Here is a 26,480-nt window from a genome sequence, read left to right as displayed (position 1 = left end):
TCTGAGCTCCGTGCCAGAATTCTGTACCTGTCACCTCCTCCCTCTGCACCACGGAGCACCATCCATCTGCGCCTGGAAATGGGAATGTGGGACAGCAGCTCCAGCTCTCCTCCCCACAGCCACAGCCCATCCTGGGCTCTCTCTAACTCCAGTGGAAAAGCTTTTGGATGGCTTATGAAATGACTAAAGCAGGGAAATATTCCCACACATGGGAAATCAGCCAAGCAGCAAAGTGACAAGACAAGCCCATGTGCTGGGTGTCATCAGGATTACAGAGGGACACGTCCGTGTTGTTGGAAAGAAGATCCTGAAATCTGTGCTGATGGAGATGGGGAACTGGTAAATGGAGATGTGGGGAAGGTCTGTCCTGAAGAATTTGAGATTTTTTGGACCAGTTTGGTCAAGTGATGCTGACCACAGGCCATTCCAGCTGCTTATTTCTTTAAATTTCTTTAATTTTTTTCCACCCAAACAAGCATGCAGCAACATTACTCCTGAGAGACTAACGCTGCAGAGAGTTTAACATCATTTTTCTTGCATTAAAGTACCAAGCAGGAAGAGCCCTGCCAGACTGGTGGTCAGGTCTGGGGTGGTGCTGCCAGTGCCCAGGAGCTGCTTCCTAGAGCCCATCCATCACTGCAAGCTTTGCTAGGACCTGCTGCACTGCTCGAGCTCCATGAGCTTCCCAAACCCAGGCTGCCTCCCATTTCATTTAGGCACCAGAGCCATGGCTGCTGGTGAGCTGCAGTCTTGTCCTTTTTTCAGCAGAGCTGAAGTGCTCTGGCATTACATAAAGCTGTAATTTTCTTTTTTCTTGTTACCTTTGAGGAGAACCTTATGTTCTGCAGCTTTGTTCTATGGGAATAGATCAGGGAGCAAAGGGCTGGGTGGTCCTTGATGTATTTTTCTGCAGTCAGGTACTGATCATGTCAGAACGGGAATATTGTTGTTTATTCTTGAGGTGATTTCATGAAAGGGCTGGAATGCATCAGTGGGCTCTGCCCGTCCGTAGCTCTGAGATGTTCTGTGGCAGAAATAGCCCCGAGTCCCACAAAAATAAACAAGTCGTAAACATGTTTGAAGTGGAACCGATGTCCTCTCGGCCAGGAGATCAAAGCAGCAGGAGCTGTGTGGAGCCCTGCTGCGAGGGGCTCTGAGAGCTGCACATGCCCGGGGCTCTGAGCCGCTGAGGAGCGCCCAGGCAGCCAGGTGGAGGAGCAGGAATGAAAGAGGCAGGTTAGGAGGAGCACAAAAATTTTTTTTTTTATCTCCAGCAACTCCAGCAGAGTCTTGAAACAAGAGTTGCTGCTTTTTTTTTTTTCACGTGTTTGGGCAGCAAACTAAACATCTGCATGGGAAAGGCGGCGTGTACGGCCAGCTCGGGAAGCAGGGAGGAGGATTTAGCTCCTCAATTCATTTCCAAGTACTGCGTTGGCTGGAAGAGTGGGATTGCCAGAGGGACACATGGAGTGGAAGGTGCAGGTGCCCCTGCAGGTGCTGTGGCTCAGTGCCCGTGCCCAGCAGTGCTCCCTCCCTGTGGGATCACAGCCTCTGCTTCCGAGGCGCAGTCGGACCGGCAGGAAGGGCAAGAGCCTCAGGATGCCTTGGGCTATGGACTTGTGGAGTTCCCCCAGCTGCTTCTGCTGGGGACAGGTCCACTCTCACCTTGGAAGACTCTAATTTGAGCCACTTCTTTGTTTCCTGCTTCTGATGGTTTTGGTTCTTAGCACTTTTCTCTGTTTTGTTTCCACTGTGCACCCAACAGGAAGAGCCCCTCGCAAAGCCCTCCTGAGTAAGAAGAAGGAAAAAAAGTCCAGCTGACATTTGCTGCCTGCAGGCAGCTGCCAGAACTTCCCCGCAGCCTCTCACCATCTCTGCTCTATTTGTGAGAAACAAAGGAAATTGGATCCTACAAGAAAACTGTTCTCAAAACACCAGAGACCTCGGGATAGCCCGTTCCCTCATGTGCACTGACATCTCCAGCAAGGCAGGACTTGGGTCTGGCAGTCACATAAGCTCAGGAAGGTGAAACTCAAGCAGCAGCTTGGAAATAAATACCTGTATTTCATGGGAGGGAGGTGAACCCTTCATACCCATCATACCCCAGGGTCTGTCGGTGCTGGGGAGCAGCTCAGGTGAGTCCTGAGCTGTCCATGGGCTCTTCTTGAGGAAGTGTTCTGGAAGGACTTGCAGAGCAGCTCAGTCACCGTAGGACCGTGTTCATCTCCTCTGTGAGCCCCTGAGGGGCACGGGGTGCTCTGCACACCCCAGTGCTCGCGCTGCAATCAGTGAGCCGCTCTCTCCGTGCGTTCGCTGGGCACAGAGTGTGACACCAAGGATCCAAAGGCACCAAAACCCTGCTCCAAATTAGGGGTGACTTCTTAGGCAGAGGCTGGCCCCAGTGTTGGTTCTTTCAGGCTTTTTTCCCTGGTAACTCTGAGATCCTGCTGGCATTCCCCGCTGTCAGGAGCGGAGCGGGCGCGCGGTTCTGGAGCGATGACAGCGCCTTGAGGAGAAATGAGAGCTGCATTCTTCTGCCATGACTTCATCTCAGAAAGTGCAGTAGCAATTTCCAGTCCTGGAGCCCTGTGTCACTGGATTTTCCTTCCTTTGTGCACTGGAGAGGACCAGGGCTGGTGGCAGACATGGTGCCCATCCCATGCTGACACACCAGTGCCATGTCCCAGTGCCCATCCCAGGCTGGCACACCAGTGCCATGTCCCAGTGCCCATCCCAGGCTGGCACACCAGTGCCATGTCCCAGTGCCCATCCCAGGCTGGCACACCAGTGCCATGTCCCAGTGCCCATCCCAGGCTGGCACACCAGTGCCATGTCCCAGTGCCCATCCCAGGCTGGCACACCAGTGCCATGTCCCAGTGCCCATCCCAGGCTGGCACACCAGTGCCATGTCCCAGTGCCCATCCCAGGCTGGCACACCAGTGCCATGTCCCAGTGCCCATCCCAGGCTGGCACACCAGTGCCATGTCCCAGTGCCCATCCCAGGCTGGCACACCAGTGCCATGGCCTCTTTCACCTCGAGCTTACAGCCCAGTGCTGGGAGGGCTGGTGGGTGTTGGTGGCCACTCTCAGCAGGACAGGCTCAGCCACATTTTGGTCACCAGGTCATTGCCCCTCCAAGTCCCACCTTGGCCAGGCTCCTCTTGGAGAAGGGAATTGCTAGGCCGTCTCTTTGAAAGAACTGGTGCTTAAAGGGTTAATTTTGGCAGTTTGGGATGACTTGGTGACCTTGGTAGCACCTCCTGTTTGGGGTGGGAATAGAAGGAGTATCTGGTAAGTACCAATGGTTGTCAGGTTTGGCTAAGACCAAGGAAAACTCATTTTTCAAAAGATGGACAGTTTTGGTGATAGAAATGCTAAATGGTTGTCAGGTTTGGTTAAGACCAAGGAAAACTCATTTTTCAAAAGTTTTGGTGATAGAAATGCTAACGGATTGTTTTTACATAGTGATGATTATTAGCAGAACATTCTGAGGATCTTGAATGACTGCCTGACAGCATTCCCTGTTTTCCAGCCTCTGGTGAAGTCATGCTGCACTCACTGCTGTATCCATTTCTCTGTGTGTGTAATCTTCTGACACAATAAAGGTGTTGCCTGTAATTTCAGAGGGAATTAATCAGTGTCTGTTGAATCCAGTGACACAGCTTCTGCAAGGAGTCCAGCCAAGAGTTTGGCCCTAAGCAGAGATGGTCCAATTTCCAAGGGGAAAGCATCCATGTCATAAATATCCCCCTGTGGTGGCAGCCAGAGGACACTGGGAAGGTTAAACGTTGTTCTGAGCTCCTGCAGGGCTGAGGTTCTCCACGTGTTCTGGAGCCACCATTCCCTGAATCCCTTCCCTCTACCCCAGGAGGCCCCAGCTGAGGGAGAGGGACATCCTGGGGGTTGTGCCCTGTCCCCACCTCATCACAGACCTGTGTGATCAGTGGTACTGTTCTTCTCTCAAAGAGAAAATATCAGTCATGATGCTTTTACAAAACTTCTTGTTTTTACAGAGGCATTTGCAGTGTGGAGAGAGATTTCTGGTGTTTTATCAGGGATGGAGTTTCTAATCTGAATTGGATAGGGAATACCAATGAGTGCTAAGCAGAGAAGCATTAAATGCATCCAACTGGTATTTTGGTACAATAATTGCTTTTTGGTGAACTTGAGAATGACCTGAATCAAAGAGTCTGGAAGGACCCAAAAACTTCTGTGTGCAATTACCAGTTCAGTAACTCGATTCAGCTCCAGTTGACAGCTGTGGCTTCAGGAATCAGCACGAGGGGGGAAAGGGAAGTAAAACATGGAAAACAAAATCAATGACATTTTTATCCACTGAGTGTACGAGCACCACAAGTGACAGACAGAGGGGGTGGAGGCTGCTCGCAGGCACCATTAAGATGCAGAATTCCAGCAGCTCTTTCTGGGAGCTCTGGGGAAGCACAGGCAGGTAAGTGGCACGGGGTGCCAGCTCGGGGCAATGCAGTGGGGTTTAACTGGAAGATCCAGCTCTTGTTGTCCAGACAAACGCAGACCCAGCCTTGAAACACTTCCCAAGGTCTTGGCACTCCATTCTGTGTCTCACGCTCGGGATATTCCCAAGGCGCTCGCTGTCGTCGGCTGCCGTCTGTGTGTCTCTGGGTTGCTGTTTGTTGCTGTGCTTGCACGTTGATAAGGTCTCTGGTTATGTCTTGCAGCCCTCAGAATCCAAGCCCAACGTCACCCCTGTCACCGTCCTGGCCCATGTTCTCTGCGCCATCAAGTCCTATGCCCACCTCCTCTACGTCCAGCGACTCATCCCCCATCAGGTCTGTTGCACAATTCGCTTGGCTTTCTGTTGCTTTTGCTATTTCTGTTGAATTTCCCCAGTTTCCCCCCCACTTCACTTCCCTTTCCCTTGGCATCCTGCTTGAACCCTCCCAACGCAGCTGCCTGCACTCAGCAAGAGGGGAGCTTCCAAAGGCCCCTGCCCCGGGAGAGCCCCTTGGGACACCCTGCAGCCCCAGGTGAGGGGAGCAGGAGCTGTGCTCGGTGTCACTGCCGGGCTCAGCTCAGCTCAGTGCTGCGCTGGCTTTGCTCTGCAACAGGTAAGAAGAGTACTGCAAGGAGTAAAGGGCCTCTGGAAAGCTCTGCCAGCCCTGGTTTTCTGGCCACGGCCTCGTCTGGGATCCCAGGAGGGTGACGGGCACGGGGTAGCACGGGCTGCTCCCAGGCTAAAGGTCCTTGGGCATTGCTGGGGCAAACCCTTCCTGGAAGCTGCAGATGAACCAGGGCAGGATTCCCAGCAAGTCTGGGAGCAGTGGGTGAGGCTGAGCTGTGTGCCAGCCCCGTGGGGTCCCCCTGTGCCCTGGGGTGCCTGGCACAGAGCAGGCACTGCCCGGGGTCCCGTGCCCTTGGCACCAGCGATGCCGTCGTGCCCTGAGTGCACCGTGGGCCTGGAAATTCCTTCTGTTTTCCACCTGATGGTCTCAAGCACTCCACATGAGTGGTGCCTCCCGGCAGTGAAGGACCCTCTGGAGTGGGAGGATTGTTTGCCCATCCTGGTTTTTAAGTGTTTGGGAGCTGCTCGTGTCAGGGAGCTGGAATTTGCAGAAGAGAGATCTCATTTTGGGGCTCTCTTTGCAGCAAAGCCAAAGCCATTCCCAGCTCCTGAGCTTGGGGTTTGGTGTGAAGGAGAGCTGCTCTTGCCATGAAGCCTTGCTGCTTCCCTTGGCTCACCCAAGGAACTCAGGGGAACTTCAAGTCCTCAAAAAGAGAAAAATTGGTAAAACCACTGATCTGAGAACGGTGACACCTTGTTCCCCACCCCAGCAGCTCCCAGGGGCACTCATCACTTCCCTTGGCCATGTCACAGCTGAGCAGCAGTGCTGGATGTGTCTGGCTGCTCGAATGGCCAGGGCCTGGCTGGGCTGGCACTGGCACTGGCACTGGCACTGTCAGTGTCACTGCGGCCTGGCAGTGTCCCAGCTTTCCACCAGCCCTGCTCCAGCCCAAAGCTGGGGAGGATGGCTGGGGATTCTAGGTGCAGGGGCAGCTCTGTGTGCCTGTGCTGTGCCTGAAGAGCCCTGAGGTCCCTCATTTTCTGCTCTCTGCCAGCAGTTTGCTCCATTCCTGCCTCTCCCTGCTCCGATTCCCTCCCCTGCAGCGTGGGCACGCTGACACTTCCAGCAAAATCTAATGGCTTTTAAATCTTTTTTACCTTCTGGTACAGGCTCTAAAGAAGTGCAACAAATTCTTCATGGACCTGCTTGTCTTTCTGTTTAGAAATAACCTTCCCCAAGTGCTAATTCTTCCTTGTGAAATTCTCCTTGTGGCTGCAGCTGCACTTGGATGGGTTTGGCAGAGGGGCCAGGGCAGAGGGTCACTGCCAGCACCTGCTGCCACCTTTGCTCTGTGCCAGCCTCTGGTCAGTGGTGGCACCCCAGATACAGAACATTCCAGCCTAAAGGAGATGAGGGGACCCCTGGCTTGGGCTGGTGCTGTTTGGGCACCAGTGTGGGCTCCAGTCCAGCTGGGCTCCAAATGGGATTTGCACTGGGGTGGAACGTGGCTCATCCTTGAGAGCCTTCAGCCTCTGCTGGTCTCCCTCCCCCAGGGCAGGGGAGCTGAGGTGCCAGCAGAGCAGCAGCCCAGCAGAGTGGCACTGTGAGGGCTGTGGTGTGTGTGTGTGTCCCTGTGCCCACGGTGTCTGTGTGTCCTTGTGCCCACGGTGTGTGTGTGTCCCCTCCCCATGGTATGTGTGTCCCTGTGCCCATGGTGTGTGTGTGTCCCTGTGCCCACGGTGTCTGTGTGTCCTTGTGCCCACGGTGTGTGTGTGTCCCCTCCCCATGGTAGTGTGTGTGTCCCTGTGCCCATGGTGTGTGTGTCCCTGTGCCCATGGGGTGTGTGTCCCTGTGCCTGTGGTGTGTGTGTGTCCCTGTGCCCACGGTGTCTGTGTGTCCTTGTGCCCACGGTGTGTGTGTGTGTCCCTGTGCCCATAGTGTGTGTGTCCCTGTGCCCATGGTGTGTGTGTCCCCTGCCCACGGTGTGTGTGTGTCCCTGTGCCCACAGTGTGTGTGTTGTCTTGTGCCCACGGTGTGTGTGTCCCTGTGCCCATGGGGTGTGTGTCCCTGTGCCTGTGGTGTGTGTGTCCCCGTGCCCACGGTGCCCTGTGCCCATGGTGTGTGTGTCCCTGTGCCCATGGGGTGTGTGTCCCTGTGCCTGTGGTGTGTGTGTGTCCCTGTGCCCACGGTGCCCGTGTCCCCTGCCCACAGTGTGTGTGTCCCCGTGCCCACGGTGCCCTGTGCCCATGGTGTGTGTGTGTCCCTGTGCCCACGGTGCCCTGTGCCCCCGGTATGTGTGTGTCCCTGTGCCCACGGTGCCCTGTGCCCACTCTGTGTGTGTCCCCTGCCCATGGTGTGTGTGTTCCTGTGCCCACAGTGTGTGTGTGTGTGTCCCTGTGCCCGTGGTGTGTGGCTGTCCCCATGCCCACGGTGCCCTGTGCCCGAGGTGTGTGGCTGTCCCCGTGCCCACAGTGCCCTGTGCCCGTGGTGTGTGGCTGTCCCCGTGCCCACGGTGTGTGTGTGTCCCCGTGCCCACAGTGCCCTGTGCCTGTGGTGTGTGTGTCCCCGTGCCCACGGTGCCCGTGCCCTCTCTTGCAGCTCCCCTCTGCGCAAGGCCCGCGCTCTCTACGCCTGCAAAGCCGAGCACGACTCCGAGCTCTCCTTCACGGCCGGCACCGTGTTCGACAACGGTGAGTGCTGCTCCCCAGCCAGGGCCCGCGTGCTGCAGCCTGTCCCTGTCCCTGTCCCTGTCCCTGTCCCTGTCCCCTCCTGTGAGCCCAGGGCAGGCCCTGCTGGGCTGTGCCTGCCCGGCGCTGGCCGTTCCCGGAGCTGTTCTGTGCAGGATCCGATCCCGGACAGCGGCACCAGCAATGCTCCGGGGAGCTGCTGCAATGGTTTGTGCAGGAGGTGGGGAAAGCCACGTGTGCATTTTCCCTGTGGATCTGGGAGCTGCAGCAGGTGGGCTTTGCTGGCTCAGACCACGCTAATGAGCACGGGTTTGGTGTTTCCTGCACCAGGAGTTTGTGCCCCACGGAGCTGAGCAGCCCTGGCTTAGTCATAATCCCAGTGCAAGGAAAAGACTTTTTACTACTTTCCAAGTCATTCTTGGCTTTTAAATGTTAAGCATTGTCATTTGGGAAGCTGCTACCACATGCACTGTTTTTGCCCTGGGATATAGAGGCGAGTACAGCAGAAAGGGGAGGAGAATGAATACATGTGAATTAAAGACAATCCTTCTCCGAAGCAGCTCCATAGTCATCTTATAAATAAACATGGTCTCCCCTCTGAGGGCCCGTGGGAATCAGAGCAGCCAGGAGGGGAACAAGTTTGAATTAAATACATTATGTTTGCTGATAAAAATCAATGGATTATTCAAGGGAAAAAGTACACAGCGTGTTCCAGTCACTCGGCAGCACAGCCGGGGTTCACGTTGGCTGGGGGATGTGAGGCAGGACCAGCCTGGCTTGGGGAGCCTTGCTGTGATCGAGGGCCTTTACAAACCCCAGCGAAGCAAAGGGGTCTTGGCAATACTTGGAGCCAGGGTTGAGTTTCTGTGAGGCTGCACGTGGCTGATCCAGCTGGGGTTTGGGGCTGCTGCTGCCCGCTGGGAGCAGCACCCACGTGGGCACAGTGGCACCTTGAGAGCTGCAGTTCCACTGACCAGACACGAGTGAGGGGCTGAGGCCAGACCTGCAGAGCCACAGGAGCCCCGGGAGCTGCAGGAGCTCTGGAGCTTCCCACCATCCTTGTGGGAGGGGGGATGTTCTTCTGCCTGCAGGCGTAACCCTGGCCTGCCTCCTGCAAAATCAGCAAATTTTTTGGGAGCTGATTGAATAAAGAAAGGCTTTTGAGGACTGATCAGGTTTCTGGTTGCACACAGTCAGGTTGCAGGGTTTGCTTTCCCTCTGGGATTGTTCCCTAATGCAATTTCCCTCCCAGCCTGGGCCCGGGCCAAGGCGGGATGTGCAGTTTCCCTGTGATGGAGCTAACCATGCTCTCTCCAACTTCCAAGAAATCTTAGCTCAAATCCAGAGGAAGTTTTGAGCCCCTGTTTGTATCCCAAATGCTTCACTTCCCTCAGCCCGGCAGCCCCAGGGAGTATTTGGAGCCTGCAGCTCAGCTGGGGAAGGAAAGGCCAAGGAGTGCCACGGGGAGCAGGCAGGGACAGAGCCTGAGCCCCTTGTGTGTTCACAGAATCATGGAATGGTTTGGCTCAGAAGGGACCTTGAAGATCACCTTTAACTCTGTTAGTTTCCTTTCTTAAAAATGAGCCCAGGTTAAGGTGTGACCTGCCCTTCTGTCTCTGCAGTTCACCCATCCCAGGAGCCCGGCTGGCTGGAGGGGACCCTCAACGGCAAGACAGGACTGATCCCCGAGAACTACGTGGAGTTCCTATGACTGTGGGGTGCACAGAGCCACTGCTGAGCATTCCATGGTATCCATGGCCAGTCCTGCAGGCCCCTGTGCCCTCTGCCACCGTGTGACCGGGCTGGGGACACCCCTGTGCCCGCTGCTGGACGTTTGTGCGCGTCGGACGTGGCCTCTCCTCCTGCTGGGCTGCGGGGGATGCTCCTGGGGACACGGAGAGACTCCCCCAGCCCCGAGGTGGGGGTGCTTCCAGCCCACATCCCAGCGATGGAAAACCAGCCAAGGGACAGCCAAGTGCTCCGAGGGGCCGAGCTGAAGGCTGGGAGTGCCCGGGGGGTTCCCTGCAGGGGGACATTCCCCGGCTGGCACGGAGCCCAGGCCAGCAGGGTCCCACCCAGGAGAGTGCTGTGCTCCCTGCGCTCCCCTGCCCCAGCGCAGCTCTCGGTGCTGCCAGGGAGCACCCCGAGGTGCAGGGCAAGGGCTGGGGGCTGAGCCCCGTGGTGGCCCTGGCCGCTGTCCCCTCCCCGTGGCACCGCAGCGCCGGCTCTTGCGGGCGAGAGCGAGCCCCGGCTGGGCTCTGCAGGGCCCGGGGCCCAGCGGGCACCTGCTCCGTGGAGAGAGGATGCTTTGGACCAAACCTCTCAGACTCTTCTTTTTTTATCTCCGGGATTTGGGTTTTGCGGGCAGCCCCCGCTCTGTGGAGGTGAGCAGCCCGTGCTGCCCTCCTGCTGCAGCCCCCGGCAAACCCCAGTGCTGTTGTTTGGTACCTGCCCTTCCCAAATCCCACTGTACAGATACAGACACATCCGTGCTCCCACCGGCGCCCAGGCCCTGCTGGAGCTGCCTCTGCCTCTCTCCAGCCTTGTTCCCCAGGCCTCCCCTTGCTTGCAGCCTGGTCCGTGCCACGTGTGTGCAGTGCTGGTTGTGCCAGGTGAATTATTTCCATCCTCGAGGGCCGTTTGCTGTCGGTGTGGCCAGGACGGGGCTGTGGAGAGCCAGGGAGGAGCGCTCGGGCTGCCCAGCCCTGCTCCTGCCTCCATGGACACACCACAGGGCTGGGCAGGGCAGGCAGAGCCCTTGTGCTTGCAGCCTGTTCTGAAGGGGGAGGGTGGGGGGAGAGCCCTGTTTGGCTGCAGAGCCGGGATTTTGAGAGCTGGAATCATATTTTATAAAAAGAAAGTCTCAGCCCCCAGGCCGTGGCACTGGGGATGGATGTCGTGGCTTTTTGTAACAGTTTTAAAGACTCTGAGTGACTGAATTGCTCTATGTGTCACTTTTTATTTTTGAAAGGATTAATGTATAAATAGAGTATCTTAAAATATTATGAGGAAAAGATCTATATTTGATATTTTTAGAAGAGCTGTAAGGAGAGAAGCAAAGGACATGTGAAGCTGGTCACCAAGAGGCTCCAAAGCCCCCGGTCCCCAGCCTGGAGCTGCTGCTTCCTTCCCTCCCTGGTGTCATTTAGAGGGAAGGGAGCTGAAATTTCAGCCCTCTTCACGTTTTTGTCCTCAGTAATTAAACTTCCTGGGCTTTTGTCTTGGGGAAAAAAAAGAGGAAAAAGGCAATAATTTTTCTTCCTGCTTTCCAGGGTGGGTGGCACAGCTCATTCCCATGGGATCACCCCCTCTCCACAGCACCCTGACCCCTTGGGGAGGCTCTGGGCCCCTCACAGGCTGGTTTGGTTTGGGCAGGGGGGAGGTCCCCACACTGCTCTGAGCTGTTGGGTGCAGAGGGCCAGGGTTTGTAGGGATAAAATCCGGAGTTCCCCCAGCACGCTGCTGGTTCATCTCCATCCTTGGATTTTATAGCCAACTTTTGTGCTATTTCTTGGCTTTCCTGAGGCCAGGATGAGGCCAGGCTTTATCCAGCCCTGGCATCAGAAGGGGCTGGGCTGCATCCAGCCTTGGCTTAGGCTGAGGCCAGGCTTTATCCAGCCCCAGCATCGCTCTGGGGCCGTGTGAGAGCCCCTCCTGGGGCTGGGACAGGGCTGGGGAGGGCTGATGGAAAGGATTTAAAAAAACCCTTAATACTTCCTCTGTCAGCACCGTTTGTGTTTGTGACTGTCCTGTGCTCCCTCCTGCCTTCCTGGGGTGCTGGGGAGGGATGGGGACTGCAAACCTGCCAAGAGCCCCCGTTATTTGGGCATTATTTGGGGACAGGGTGTCTGGTGACCTGCTTAGCAATGCTGTGTGAGCAGCAGCACCAGGCTGCTCCCACCCTGTCCCCACAAAACCTTTCCATGCAGGGTCCCCCTTCGGCTCCTTGGATGCTCCAGGTACTCTGAGACCAGAGTAAATTCCTTTTCAGAGGCACTTGGGAGCTCTTGGATGTGCTACCTAGAGAGTTTCTGGGAACAAAAGTCCCACACACATGTATTTACGAGATGTCTCCTGGAGGAAAGGAAATCAAACTGAGGCAGAAGTTATTGCTCTTACAGGAGAGCCAGTGGAATATTTTTTTTTAAATTAAAATTTTCCAAAAAGAAAAACTTGTCTGGAACGCTTACTAAATGTTCCCATTTTGGGCCAGCTTTAGTACTGTAGTAAACACTGGTTTATTCCAAGAGAAATTAAAGGTAGGAAATATTTTTTTAAACCAGCCTGACACAGCATTTGATGGTTAATATTAAACTCATCAGTAAAAATGAAAAGAAAGCTGGGTGGTGACACTGCCAGTGGGCAGAGCCTCTCCCGAGGCCCCTGGTCAATCAAAAAAAAGAGATGGTGCAGTGATGGCTGTGGGAGCTGACCCCAGAAGGGTCTCGTGGTGCAGCCCTGCCCTGTTTCACGTCAGTGGACAATGTTCCACAGACGTGCCGTGAGTTTGGGTTGGGCTTGGTGGCAGCTGGATTAACTGGGATGGGCTTGGTGTTGGGATGGGTTTGGCATTGGGTTGGATTTAGTGTTGGGCTGGGTTTGGTGTTGGGATGGGTTTGTTGTTGGTTGGGCTGGGTTTGGCGTTGGGCTGGGTTTGACATTAGGTTGGGCTGGGTTTGGTGTTGGGATGGGTTTGGTGTTGGTTGGGCTGGGTTTGGCGTTGGGCTGGGTTTGACATTAGGTTGGGCTGGGTTTGGTGTTGGGCTGGGTTTGGCGTTTGGATATGGCTGGATTTGGGTTTGGGCTGGGAGTGGGTTGGGTTGTTGGATTAGTTGGGTTGTTGGATTAGTTGGGTTGGGTTGGGTGTTGGGTTGGGTTTGGTGTTGGGATGGGTTTGGTGTTGGTTGGGCTGGGTTTGGTGTTTGGATATGTCTGGATTTGGGTTTGGGCTGGGAGTGGGTTGGGTTGTTGGATTAGTTGGGTTGTTGGATTAGTTGGGTTGTTGGATTAGTTGGGTTGGGTTGGGTGTGGGTTGGGTTTGGTTTGCAGTTGGGCTGGGGTTGGCTGGGATGCTGCAGGCCATCTCCTGCCCTGTCCCTGGTGTCCTGGAGAAGAGGCCACAGCCCTGGTTCATGGCACCAGTGGAGCACAGGGAGGGACCTGGGGCAGCTGAAGGGGAAATCACCTGAGAGCCAGAAATCACAGAGCCACAGCCCCAGGCTGGAGGGATGTGTTAGTGAGTGTGTGGTGGTTTAATACTCCTAACGAACCAGAAACCTCAAAGCAGTTATAGTTTGTACATTTGCTAATTCAGATTTTTAGCTTTGGGGGAATAACGATTAAAAGCAAAGGTTTTTAGAGAAATAGCTGTTTAAAGCTCTGTTCTCTGGGTGAGGAGCTGATTGTTTGCAGGTAATTTAGCACGAGGCTGACAGCTCACAAGGTAGCACCTACCTATTACTTATTGTAAATCCTCCCTTCTGCTAATGAAGCTTATTCTGCTTCTAAACCTCAGACAAAAGGGTCTAGAAAATCACACCTGGGCTCTAAACTCACTGACGCACGCAGGAAGGGAAAAAGTCTGCAGGAGCCGGGTGCCCCGGAGACCAGCCTGGCCTGGATTAGGTGGGGATGGCAGAGCAGGGTCTGCAGCTGGGACTGGGGGAGTTGGAGCAGTCCCATCTCCACAGGGGGATTTCTGTGTCCCCATCCCTCTGGGAGCCCCCCATCAGCTGCTCCCCCAGGCCTGCCCTGCCCCAGCAATCAGATAATTAAACATCTGCAGGTTGCTCAGAGCTTTTGCTCACAGCCAGCTGTGGGTGAAGAGCAGAGCAGGAGGGACAGGGGATGGGAGAGCTCCGGGAATGAGCCCCAGATGGGCTGAACGTGGCTGGCAGTGAAGGCACCACGGGGGGTGAGCATCTCCCTGGCTGGAAAGGGCTGGAAAGGGCTTAAATCCCTTCCAGTGCCACCCTGCCATGGCTGGGACACCTCCCACTGTCCCAGGTGCTCCCAGCCCTGTCCAGCCTGGCCTGGGGCACTGCCAGGGATCCAGGGGCAGCCCCAGCTGCTCTGGGCACCTGGGCCAGGGCCTGCCCACCCTCCTAGGGAAGGATTCCTGCCCAATCCCCCATCCATCCCTGCCCCCTGGCAGGGGGAGCCGTTCCCTGTGTCCTGTCCCTCCGTGCCTTGTCCAAAGCCCCTCTCCGGGGTCACACAGAGGTAAGAGCTCATTCCCAGCCGATGGCACCGTGTCCCTGCTGTCCTGGCAGCCAGCTAGGAGCTTTTCCCAGGGCTGCCCCAGCCCCTGAGCAAACAATCTCGTTCTGCCCTGGGCACCTCGGCCAGCGCAGCCGCCGGTGGCATTGCAGTGACACCTCGGTGACACCTCGGTGACACCGGGCTGGGACAGTGCCACCTCTGCTGGCCCATGGATGGGGACACGGGTGGGACAGCCCTGCCTGCCCCGTGCCCAGCTGTGCTCCCTTTCCCACTCCAGAGATCCTGGAGATGCTCTGTTCCTTTTTAAAGCTCATTAATTTTGCTGCAGCCATCATCATTAATATTTCTGAGCCTGGGAGAGGCACGTGCTGCTTTTCCCTCTGCTTTACTGCTGGTTATTTTTTGCCACGTTTGGGTTTGGCTGGGATATTTTTTTTTTTTTCAGCCACTGTTGTTGTTGCTTTTGCCCAGTTTTTGCTGAGTTTTGCTGCCCTGTGTGGTACCCGGAGTGCTGCAGCCCGGCCCGAGCAGAACCAATGACATCCCCATCACGCTGCTGTTTATTATTTATTTCCCCAGCAACGGGGATATATTTAGCCCGACAGCTTTGAGCTGTTTCAGCCCCATTATGCTCAGCAAAGCCAGCAGTGAGCAGCGGCCGAGGGGCACAGGAGCCCCCCGGGACCCCAGCAGGGACCCCCGACCTGTCGTGGCCCCAGGCAGGGGCTGCAGGAGGGGAGGGTGTGAGAGCCACGTCCCGTGGCTCCCTGGGACTCGCCAAGGGCTGGGCTGGCCTGGGTGGATTTTTTTACAATTATTTTTAGCAGTTGCTGTGTTTGGGGCTGGCAGGCCAGCGCCGTGTTTGTTTGGGGGAGGAACACGTGCGGCTCGGTGCAGCCAGCTGGAGGAACTCTGCCTGCGAGCCAGAAAGGGTGAAAAGGAAAAGGGTAGGAGAGAAATGAGGAATTAAAAATGCTGGCTTTCAATTCTGGATTTGTCCTTGCAGGAGCCCAGATGGGCTGTGCTGGGGCCAGGCCAGGAGCCCAGGGTGACAGGGTGGCAGGAGCAGCCCCCTGCCCCTGTCACTGCCTGTCCCCCTGTTTGCTCCTCAGGGATGCAGCTCCTGGAGATCATTTCCCCTCCATGCTCTGCTCCTTGGGGACACCAGGTCCCCTTTCCCAGCAGGAAGTGTCACCCCCTTCTCTGACATCAGGGGCACAATTAGTGCCCACATCTGGCGCTGCCTCAGCAGTTTTGCCCCAGCCTTTTAATGTGGTTTGATCTCAAATCAACAGATCCCGTAATTAGAAGTATTCCACTTAGCTGTTATTTTTTTAACCTAAGGTTCCCTGTTGTGACCTCAGAGAATATCCTTCATTATGCTCTGGAGCTGTGCCAGGCCTGTGATGGGTTGGATAAGGCTATTTACTGCCACCCCCCTCCTCCAGGTTGGATTTTATCAGCTGACCCATGGGCTGAGGCACTGGACATCAGTGCACTCCTTCTGATGGTGCTGCTCCTCCAGCCAGACTTTGACAAGTCCAATATTTACACTTTTTTTATTTTGAAATGTCCATGTACTATATATTATTTATATTTATTTATATATATATAATATATATATTATATTTATACATATTTTATATATAATATATAATATATATTATATATATTATATTATATTATATTATATTATATTATATTATATTACATATATTTTTAAAAAATTATTTATTTATATATATTTATATAATGTATTTTCAGGATCACCAATAATTGAAGTTATCAGTAACCCTGCTAAGGAAATGCACCAAACTTGCTGGACCCTGGCAGGAGCTTGGCAAGAGCACTGAGAGCATCTGGGAGCCCCTTTGGGATAAGCAGTAATCTAGAGCCAAGGAGTCTTTTCTTCTGTAAAAGCCCAGGATCTGTGCCTGACACGGAACAGCTCCGTGTGCCCAGAGCTCGCTGCAGAGGGGACAAACCAGGGACAATCCAGCCCCCTGGGGACCATCCCGGGCACAAACACCGACTCAAAAGCTCCAATCCCAAATGTCAGAGCTGTAAAAATGGCATTTAATGGCATCTTTCCCTAACCAGTCTGAAATGCCATCATTTGGCCGGGGTGATGTGAACACAGCAGAAATCATGAATTGCAATCCCATGCTGGGCTTCATCCGAATTCCTTGGAAGCTGAGGATGGAGCCCAAGACAGCAAAGAGCAGCAGGTGAGGGAGGGCAGCCCGTGTCCCAGCCCACCCCCAGGGCCGTGGAGCAGGGCAGGGTGCAGAGGGAAGGGGCACAAACCCCACAGGGAATTGAATCCTGGCCACAGATGCTTCTGGTATCGGTGCTTTTGTAAATGGAACGGGACAAAGGGGATTTTGGGTGGGATGTGACCACACTGAGGACTTGATGCACTCACCACGAGGCTGGAGCCCGTGAGGCTCTGAGCAGCTCTTTATCTGAGTGGCTGATGGCTCTCCTTGAAGCATCTTTCCATAACTGCAGCCTGAATAAACGTGGTTATCGTAAATCCCATCCCTGCCTTGCCTCTGACCCCCTCCGCAGCCATCCAGCTTGGGAATTACCGAAGGGAAATTTATGTAAGCTTTGTTTTAATTGCAAACAATTCAAAGAAATGGTTCCCTGCTGGGAACTCGGCCTTTTCTGCTGCAGTTAAATGAGATTTTATTACAGCAGGCTTGCCCTGTGGCTCGGGGGGAAGGCTGAGCTGTGCTGGGGGAAAACCGCGGCGGTTGGAGGGGCTGGAAACGTCAAAACCTCCAGCAAGGCAGGGAAGGAGCTCCACGGCAGCATCTTCTGCTCCAGGCTGGGACCTGAACCCCAGAGCAGCATCCTCACAGATGGCCACAGAGGCTCCTCTCAGCCCTGCTGATCTGCCAAGTCCTTTTCCCTCTTTCCTGGGCTCGGTTCTGTCCCTGCACAGGAGCCAGGGCAGCCCTCCCTGCCCAGGGCTCTGTCCCAGCCCACGCCCGCGAGCCCCGAGGCTCCTCAGCGAGTTTTATTTCCCTCCATCACTAATGGCAGCTGGCACCTGCCTTGGGAGGGAGCTTTTATCACGTTCTGATGAGTATCAGACCCTTGGCAACCACGGCAGTGGCAAAATACACTTAACATCATAGAATTAAAGAGGGATTGGGGTTGGGACCATAAACTCACAGAGTCCCTCCCCTGCCATGTCAGACCCAACCCTCTCCCAGACCACAACAAAAACTCCACAGAAGCATTTTGGAGCCATTTAATGAAAAAAGCAGAATTTTATTATATGGTTTCTGTCCATTATTCGGCATTGCTGTAAATGGCTCACATTTACTGCAACTTCTGTACAGATGTGTGGCTTTGTATTACCAGAACAGCAAATTTAAATGAAAAAATAAATGTTCAACAATTCCACACAAGCTTTTACAGTCCAACATTTCACTGAGTAGGTGAAAACTACAGACTTGTTACTACAGAATTATTCAGCATGAATAAAAAACTACAACTTTTATTTTTAAACAGGAGTCACTGGTTTAATTTCTTTTTAATGCTGTTTAAAATTGCTGTGATAAAAATAATGATTTTTTTTTTTTTTAATAATGCCATACACTGGTATGATATAGGATTTGTCCCCAGTATATATCTTTTTGTTTAATATACAAAATAGAGTAATGACCCATCGCTGCCTCTGCTGTGGGCAGGGGGTTGGAGGTGGGGTGTTCCCAACACTCCCAGCCTTCCCTCGGACACGAGGCCTCTCGACCTCCATGGAAAATTTGGTTCCTATGAGACATGGATGGCTCAGCAAGCCCTGGCTGCACGCTGGGATGGGGCAGAGCGTGCCTGGTCTGCGACCAGCCTGGACTGGGTGGGAAGGGACCCCACAGCTCATCTGTTCCCCCACCTTCCAGCAGCCCAGGCTGCTCCCAGCCCCGTCCCAGCAGCCTCGAACGCTTGCAGGGATATAAGAATACAATCTCTATAAAACCTCACTCTAAGCCACGTCCCTGAAGTCCTCCCCGTCTGGAGTTCGGCCGTGGGTGTCCCCCACGGCCCGCGTTCATCCAGGCACTTCCTCCTTCCCGACCTTTTCCCGTGGAAACGGCGAGGTCGCCTTTCGGCATCGATTGGCACCGGTCCCCAGCCCCCCGCCCCCGTGTCCCCCCTAAGGCCATTGCGAGTCCTGAGCTGCCCCCGCCGCGCCGGCGGACCCGTGCACTTTGTGATAAGGCACTGAAGGGCCAAGGCCGAGTTCTCCCTGCTTTATCCAGAGTGCAGGGACTCCCCACTGCCACACGGACCACGGATAACGGGACACGGACGGCTCACTGCTGGCTACAGCGCTACGGAGTCTCACTGGTGAGTTTGAACTGAACAGCACGTACAGGACGACTCTTCCTCGAACATCACAGTTTCCTCTGTTTTTCCTTAAATCCAGAGACTAGAAATGAAGATACAGGCAAACAGACACAAGGGGCAGAGAGCCTCTCCTCTTATGTGACCGGTTCTCTCACGCGGGAATCAAAGAACCCCAGCATTTGGGTTGGAAGGGATCTTAAAGCTCATCCAGTTCCAACCCCCGACCCCACCAGCCGCTGGAGTTCACTGCAGTTGCTTTTGCTGGCAAAAATGACAATCTGGGGTCCCTGCACCCCGACCCGCACACGCTGTCCCCAGGCTCTGGGGATGCAAGTTTATAAAACATTCTGCAAAGAAAGAGCAGGTTTCCCCTACCCCAGGACCCCCCAACCCCACCAGAACAAACTCCTATCTGTATCGCAAACGGGCGCGGAGGATTCCCAACGACTTGGGCTGGAAGTTGTAATTAAAATCCTGACCTTTACCTATTACAAAATGTACATATTCCTTACAGATCAAAGAAGAGAGTGATTATTTTCTTTTATTAAAGATGCTATTTTACTCCAAAGTACTGAATATAGGATCTTTTTTTTAATAGGTATAACATTCAAAAAGAGCTTTAAGAAAGGATGAGAATTGAGTTTCCTATTTCAGCTGGAAACCAAGGTCTGCTCAATGTAGAAATGTGCTGTGAACACCCCACGCTCTGTATTTACATATTGCTGGCACCTGGATGTGGATTATTGCCCAATTTCTAAGCTGTTCCTGCTGTCAGAGCTGTGACAGTTTCTGCAGCGGGGTCTGGTTCAGCCGTGCCTCGGGAGCGGCTCCCGAGCATACAGATAGGAGTATCCCCCCCAAACCCAACGGGAATTGTACACAGTGATTCAATGAACACAACCCAACCCCACAAACACCCAGGAGCACAGGTTTCCCCTCGGAACAGAGCACTTCTTTGGACACCAACACCGGCAGCCGCGGCGCTGCCTCCGGCCAAACCACGCGCCACGGTTTCCACTCAGCGTATCTGTGACCCCTACAAAAAATATAATTACATGTATCATGATAAAGCAATCTGTCATCTAAAAATCATCCTTATTATACACTATACAAGCTATTTTACAATCATTTAATAAATTGCTTTTAAAGCTGCAGTAGCCCTTCCCTTTTTTTCTTGGATCAGCGAATATACCGATTATACATATTTGAAACTATAACTAAATATAAAAATATATTAGGTTTTGTATTTTCTCAGACGATCTTTCTCATTTCTATTACACAAACGATCTGGCCACTTCGAGTAAAAATCAAATTTTAGAGTGGCGTAGTAAATATTTCAGTTTTGAGATACAGAAAATCGTTAAGGTGCACGTAGAAAAGGCTACTACAGCTTCTAAATGTCGAAAACATCCTCATCAATGGCAACAAGGAGAAATCCACAAGGCCTATGGGAATTTATGGCACGCCAGGAATTCAAATGTGAAGGGCTGCAGCCTTACAAAGACAGAAAGTTTGACGGACAACTCTAAGACCACGAACTCGGTAGCGGAGCTCTCCTGCTCTCCAGGAAAGAGGATGGAGCAGTCGGTGAAGGGTGGAGATGCGGAATCGGGTCTCTAGCCAGGTGAGTTCAGAGCTGGGAGATCCAGTCCCAGCTGCACGGACAAGTCCCCGGGGAGGAGGATCCTGGACTCCTGCGGGAGAACAGCCCCAGCCGTTCCTCCCCTGTCCGTGGGCTCGCCGCAAATATTTCCGTGATGGCAGCTTTAAGTGTATAGAAAACGGAGTTTCTCCACACAGAAGTAAACTTTTCTGAAGCTATGCATATTTTCCTGAAAATTTCCTGATGGGCAGTCAGGACTGATCTTCTTGGCATCAAAGCAGCCCGTGACTCTTTGCGTTATGGCTGATTGCATCATATGCAAAAATCAGGCTTCTTTTTTTTTTTTTTTTTTTCGATATATAAAATAACCTGCTCATTTACATCCAGTTAGGACTGGGTTAATTTTCTATGAATATGCATATCCAACACTTTTGCAATGTACCAAAAGGATTTGTTTCATCTGGATCTACTGAAATGAGATTTGAGAGTCTTCTCCCACCCACCCGGGCCCTTAGAAAAAACCCAATTTTTATGGCCACTTTGCCGGTTGAAAGCATTAGGTTAGAAAAGCCCAACCCAGTTTCACATGAATCTACTTGAGTATTTACTGTCTAGAGGTCATTTAGGAAAGCTACGAGCTGCCCCACCTTAAAAAACCAGCTGTACAATAGGCATCTTGAAGTATTACAAAAAAATTATGTAAGAAAAAATGAACAAGCCGAGTTCACGGTATATAAAGGAAATTGCTAAAACCAGACAGTAATAGCTATAAAAGGCACAACTTCCCTTTTCTGATATACACTTGTAAACTTTCTTCAGGTTACATGCATAAACCAAAATACTACCTTAACTTTAAAAAAAAAAAAAAATCCAAAACACTTTACTAAAATAAAAAAAAAAAAGCCTAAAAAATTGTCTCCAGCCAACTGCAGCAATTAATTAATTAATTAGCAGAATGTTCGTAACAGCCTCAGAGCTTGTCACTGGTGGTTTGATGCATCCAGGGATGGTGCACGAGGGGAGAGAGAAAATTTCTGCCAAAACCACGATTTCTTTTCCTTTCCTTTCTCCCCAATCCTTTCCCCAACGCGAGAAATCCGCTGCTTCTCCAGCCTAACTCTTGGCCCTCTGTAAACCACATGTAGTGCATAATTACAAAAGAAACACCTGCGAGGACAAAAGGAACAAGTTCTGTAGGTTTTCTCTTTACAAAACAAAGCTATCGTGTGACGGTTTCTTAAGGCAACCCTTTGTGTTAAGGCAGTCACTTCTGATGAAACAAGAGCTTCTTGATATTTCCATTGGAATATTTTGGTATCTGATTGCTGATGATTTCTGCCAACATTTCTGGGAACTCAATACTCATGGATTTATCCAAAAATGTCTGGAAGCAAAAGCTCAGAAGATTTTCAACCACCTACGAGTGACAAGACAAAGAATTACTTGCAGATGAAGACGTTCAGAGAACATCCCCCTCCCTCCTCCCAGCTCCTGCCCACAGGACGGGGCTCAGGCAAGACGTGCACAGGAATCCTCATTTAGTTCATTAATTACTGTCAATGGCACTCTGATATAAACCAAGCAGACAGACTGTGCAAGGCTTCACAAACACTGAGGAGATTCGGAACCAATTCCCATTCCAGCAGATAAATAACACACACATGGGTAAGCTAAGTGAGATCTTTCCAGGTGCTTGGTACAGTTACAAGAAAAAAACAGTAATTTTGAGGTCTCAAAGTTACCCTTGTCTTAAACACTGCTTTGTGCTACATGTGTAATTAGAATTAAACTGCCAAAGGAGATGGTCTGAATTGGAAATTCCTTCAAAATTAGATCACTGCTAACACCACACATACTGCTGAGGCATTGTTTTAATGGAATTTCAAGCTATTCCATAAACTCTTTACTTCTTGGGCTCTGAGATAAGACTGGTTTAAATACCACATTTCTGCTTCTACTGCGAAGTCAGTTACAGCTCCTGAGCTCCTCCTTTTTACAGCAACGTAATTTTTAAGAACTACGGAGACTGAAAATGAGATTAATTATACAATTAATTGCTGTGGATTGCACTGCAGAGGCAGCCTGAGAGGACTATGGTCAAGGCTCTCAATTTGCCTTTCGTGAGACAGCAGAGGAGCTCGGCCTCCTCCTCCTCCTCCTCCTCCTCCCCGACATTCTCCCTTTAAATAAAAAGAGCAGGAGGAGCTCGCTGTCCCCGCCCCAAACGTATTTCTCTGGAATTCCCGCAGCATTCCTGTCAGGACTTACATCATGCATAGAGTCCAGCAGTTTAGTCAGTTGATAAAATCGCTGCCAGTTCTGGCTGGAGTTCCCTTCCCTCTTGACGATGGCCTTGCCCAGCTCCTTGATGTACGTCATGCGGATCTCCTCAAACAGGGACTGGCTCTTCAGGCCCTCCTTGGGAACTGCAACACGGACACCAGCCTTTAGAACACTGCCAAACTCAACTGGGACATGATTTAGTTTTCTTACATTAGTTACACGGAGAGGGAATCTTCATCAGGGGCTGCAGACAGGACAAGGAGCAAGAAGGGAAGTTTAGGGAAAAATATGGAATTATTCCCTGTGAGGGTGGGCAGGCCCTGGCACAGGGTGCCCAGAGCAGCTGTGGCTGCCCCTGGATCCCTGGAAGTGTTTAAGGCCAGGTTGGAATAAGATGAGCTTTAAGGTGTCTTCCAACCCAAACCATTCCGTGATTCTGTGAAAATGAGCAAAAGAAAAAGGACTTGGACTGACTGAAATGACAGCAGAGAGACAAGGAGAAAGCAGGACAGGACAGTGACCAGCTGTCAAAGTGACCAGCTTTAGACACAAAGCACAGGCTTGCTGGAAAATGAAAAAAAAAACCTCCAAAGGTATTCCACCAAAAAACAGCAGGAAGGGAACTGGACCATGGAGGCAACAACACCCAGCCCTGGAAGCAGCTTGATGGAGAAGCACCAGAGATGGAGCTCCTGTGTCCTCCAGCCCTGGGGAAATGGGACATTAGGAAGGTTCCTTAAAAATTCCGTGTGCCCAGGGAAGAGCAAGGGCAGGATCACAGGATGGCTTGGCTTGGAAAGGATCTTGAAAGATCATCTGGTCCTGAGCCTCCTGACATGGATCAAGTAACGGGTCCAGGCAAGGCATGACAGACTGAAGAAACAGACTGCACCAGCCATGGGAAACTGGGCATGGACACAGCTTGTTTGGGACAGGGAGGGGACATCCAGACAGGGCTGGGCAGGTGAGGAGCTGGGGATCCAAACCCAGGTGAAGTGCCTGTGCCTCTCTCCTCCTGTGGGGATGATCCTTCCCCAGGCCAAGGACCAGCCTGGACTAATGCAGCACAGGGACTCCAGAGGTCCTTAAGGTGCTTCCTGTGAGGGCTCTGATCACCTCAGGGAAGTGAAAGAGTTGAAGACACAGAAGAGAAAGAGCTGAGACAAAGGTGACCCAAAGCACGACAGGAGGGCAGAGGCCACGGAGCACATTCCCTGCCTTAGGAAATCCAGCCTTCCCTGCACTGTCAGCATCTGAGAGATTCTGGAATGAAGTCTCTTATCTGTCTTGCCCACACAGAGATGAAACCTGTCAACTGTTTCAATGCTTCACATGGAGAAGGTCTCTGAGCTATGTCTGTGTGTGAGCTGCAAGTCTAGACCTGTGTGGGATTCCTGCTTTACTCCTCCTCCTCCTCTTCTCTTGGAAAACTTAACACAGAAACACAATAAACAAACTCAAATTGTCAAAGAGCTATAGAAATTTCAGCTACTGAACTGCAGAAGCTCCCCGATGTACCACTCACACAACGTATGCACTTAGCAAAATGAAGATGAATTGTGTCCCCCTGGGAATGGAGAGGAGAGGCCCCTGGGGGCACTGCCAGCCCCTGCCCAGCCCCGTGCTGGGGGGGCTGAGTCCTGCCACTGCTGCCCCCTCACCACTTCTGCCATGGAAATTTCTCCGTGGAAATTTCCAGCTCCTGTGAGGAAAGCTGGCCTACACTGCACCCGAAACACTTGAGGAATTTTTGGGAGAGATTTCAGAATCAAACAGGAACTGTTTGAAATCTGCAGTTTCAGGGAAGTTTTAAGTTCCTGCAAAGCCCACGGCCATGAGAGGCTGAAAGTTTCCTCTGAAAAGAGCCCTTGTCCCAGCTCTGGGCTTGGCAGCGAGGCAGTGCTGGGCACTGCCAGGCTGCTGGGGCACGGGGGGCACTGGCCATGGCACCCTCACACTGCCCACACCCATCACCCCCTGCCCTGGCATGGGAGCAGTGCTGGGCTTCCCAACCCTCCTGCTCCTATCCAGAAAGAGGCCAAGGTGAACAAATTCTCCTTTCTGTATGAGAATCAATGCTATTATTCACTGGAAACGTTAAAGATAAGGAATGTTTACACCTTCAGTGTAATAAACTTAATAATATTTACTTCTCATCACATTTCAGGTCCCTTCCAAGCCAAGGCACCTGATGAGGATGGTGCACAAGTACCAAAGTCTGTTGACAAATCTTCACTTGCTCTGCTGCTGCCTTTCAAACACGTTGGCACCTCTGTCAGTGCTCTGAACCAAAGCCCTGGTGCCAAGCAGGAGCAGGAACGTGCCAGCCCCTGCCTGAGCAGCTCCCTGGGGATCCTGTGAGCGTGGGATGGCACGGGATGGGATTTCCCAGGACACAGAGGCTGTGCTGCAGCGAGGTGCCCGGCTCACACCCACCCCTGCACACTCACACACACTCACACTCTGTTTCTCTCTCTCTCCCTTTGCTCTGGGAGTCTCTGGACTGCAGCTGAGCCTGGGCTGAGCTCAGACCCTCAGGGAGCTCCAGCCCCACAGAACAGGGGAGACCAAAATCACTGGGTCAACAGGAGGGAAAAACAACACTGCAAAAGGTATTTACACAAAATCACTTATACTAGGTTGGTTTATTTCTGCCTATTCTAAAAGGACTATCTTTGACACTGCACTTTGAACTTTCATGCAGTACAGCCAGAATTTACTACGCTGTGACTTGCTTAACTCCAGCACATCCTACCTAAAGCTAAAACCAGCACGTAGCATATTGTATAAATCCACCTCACAGAATCTACTGCAAATCCACCACACACCTCTGCAGAAGCAAAAAAGCTCTGTACTGAGCTGTTCACCTACTTGTAGAGAGGAGAAGCAACGTCTTCATGCACAGATACTCCTCGTAGGAGACTTGGAGCCGGGACAGCTCTCGGGCCACCATGAGCATGTGTTTGCATTGTTCATACATACATGGGAGATTCATCCTCTGCCTGGAATAAAAGCACAGGAATTAGTGAGTGCCTGGCTATCTGCACGCTCTGTTTTTGCACGCTGCAGGTGAGGAGCTGCACGTGAGCCATGGCACAGCAGAGGAGGCTCCACTGCCCAGCTTGCCCCTGAGGTGACAGCCTTGGTGGCACAGATAAACTGGCCCTGGGGGCAGGAGGAGCCCTGTGACATCCTGAGTCCAGAGCCTGCTGCACCAAGGACTCAGCAGCACGCTCTGCTCTCAGCAGGCCCAGCACCAACGTGACACACAAATCAAGCCCAGTCCGAGCTCCCCTCTCATCTTCCCAGGAAAACATGATGGAGTGCCACACTGGAGCTGGGATTTCTCTAATTCTTTCAATGCCTTTGAGAAGTGTGCCTGATTTAATGCATATTTATATATTTAGGAGTTATCTTCCTGTAACTCCTCAGTTTTTAAAGTGACTTTATTCTTGTGCCCATCTACGTTCCTGAAGCAATGACCAGCACTGCAATTAAACTTCATTATCTCTGTACTGTAATAAACTTGTTTCTAACCATAAATGGAAAGTCATGTTGACAAGCAAAGGCAAATCTTGGAATCAGAATAACAAACATTATGTTTTTGTATTTTTTTTTCCTATTTCAATGAAGCCCTGCATCAAGACAGGAACTGCTTTTATCTAATATCTCATCTGACACAGCAATCTTGCTCATCTGTGCTCTTACTGCTGGTTATTGTGAATATTGCAGAATTAGTTTTCAGTGGGAAATGAAGAACACACTAATTCTGAAGAGTGTAAGACAGATTTATGATTTTCCACGGTTTTCATTTTGTAGGAGAAAGACAAGCAAAGTAACTCCATGCAATGAGTGCACAATCTCTCTGCAGTGTTAATTTTTGTTAATAATGTGTCACCTTTACCTATACAGCATTATAATCTACACAGAGACAAACTGGTGTGGGAGTTACGAGTAAGATTTGGTTATGAAACAACAACTCCTCCAAAGCTGATCACTTTTCCATTCTCTCTCCCTTAGACCTTAGGGAGGATTATACAATGTTCCCTCACAATCATCCTGGGAAACCCTGAGTGGAAAGAGGGAACAGCCCATTGTCAAGGTGCAAAAACCAGGGGGAATCCTGATGGCTTTTGAAAGACAAACACAGACTACTGAGACTGCACTGAAGCACACCAAGCACCAGGGTAAAACCCCAGCATTTCCAAACACAGCTGTTGGACAATTCCTCCCACGTGGAGCTGGGTGCTGTGTGGCACTGCCCACACCTGCAGCTGTGGG

The 26,480-nt window shown here is 52.1% G+C and overlaps 2 protein-coding genes across 8 annotated transcripts in view; one reads left to right on the top strand and one right to left on the bottom strand.

The window, feature by feature from the left end:
• ARHGAP26 (Rho GTPase activating protein 26) overlaps positions 1-10,743 on the top strand; it is a 103,028-nt gene extending 92,285 nt beyond the window's left edge. For 2 of the 6 annotated variants that reach the window (XM_041397606.1, XM_041397605.1), the window contains 3 exons: positions 4,698-4,808; positions 7,641-7,732; positions 9,352-10,743. In XM_041397606.1, the coding sequence (XP_041253540.1) occupies positions 4,698-4,808; positions 7,641-7,732; positions 9,352-9,440 (292 nt within the window). In that variant the 3' untranslated portion in view covers positions 9,441-10,743. The other 4 variants (XM_041397608.1, XM_041397607.1, XR_005952128.1 and 1 more) reach the window with 3 other exon arrangements.
• A 6,469-nt stretch (positions 10,744-17,212) lies between these two features.
• The window catches only part of NR3C1 (nuclear receptor subfamily 3 group C member 1), a 65,439-nt gene continuing 56,171 nt past the window's right edge, over positions 17,213-26,480 (bottom strand). For both annotated transcript variants that reach the window (XM_041397435.1, XM_041397436.1), the window contains exons 7-9: positions 25,071-25,201; positions 22,185-22,342; positions 17,213-21,333 (exon numbers count right to left, since the gene is read on the bottom strand). In XM_041397435.1, coding sequence (XP_041253369.1) covers positions 21,181-21,333; positions 22,185-22,342; positions 25,071-25,201 — 442 coding nt within the window. In that variant the 3' untranslated portion in view covers positions 17,213-21,180. The remainder of the gene's footprint in view (positions 21,334-22,184; positions 22,343-25,070; positions 25,202-26,480) is intronic.

The sequence above is a fragment of the Onychostruthus taczanowskii genome, unplaced genomic scaffold (assembly GCF_017590055.1).
Source record: "Onychostruthus taczanowskii isolate IOZ18803 unplaced genomic scaffold, ASM1759005v1 scaffold14, whole genome shotgun sequence".
Lineage (NCBI taxonomy): Eukaryota > Metazoa > Chordata > Aves > Passeriformes > Passeridae > Onychostruthus > Onychostruthus taczanowskii.
The sequence above is the reverse complement of the archived record's forward strand: the minus strand, read 5'-3'. Positions and strand labels throughout refer to the sequence as shown.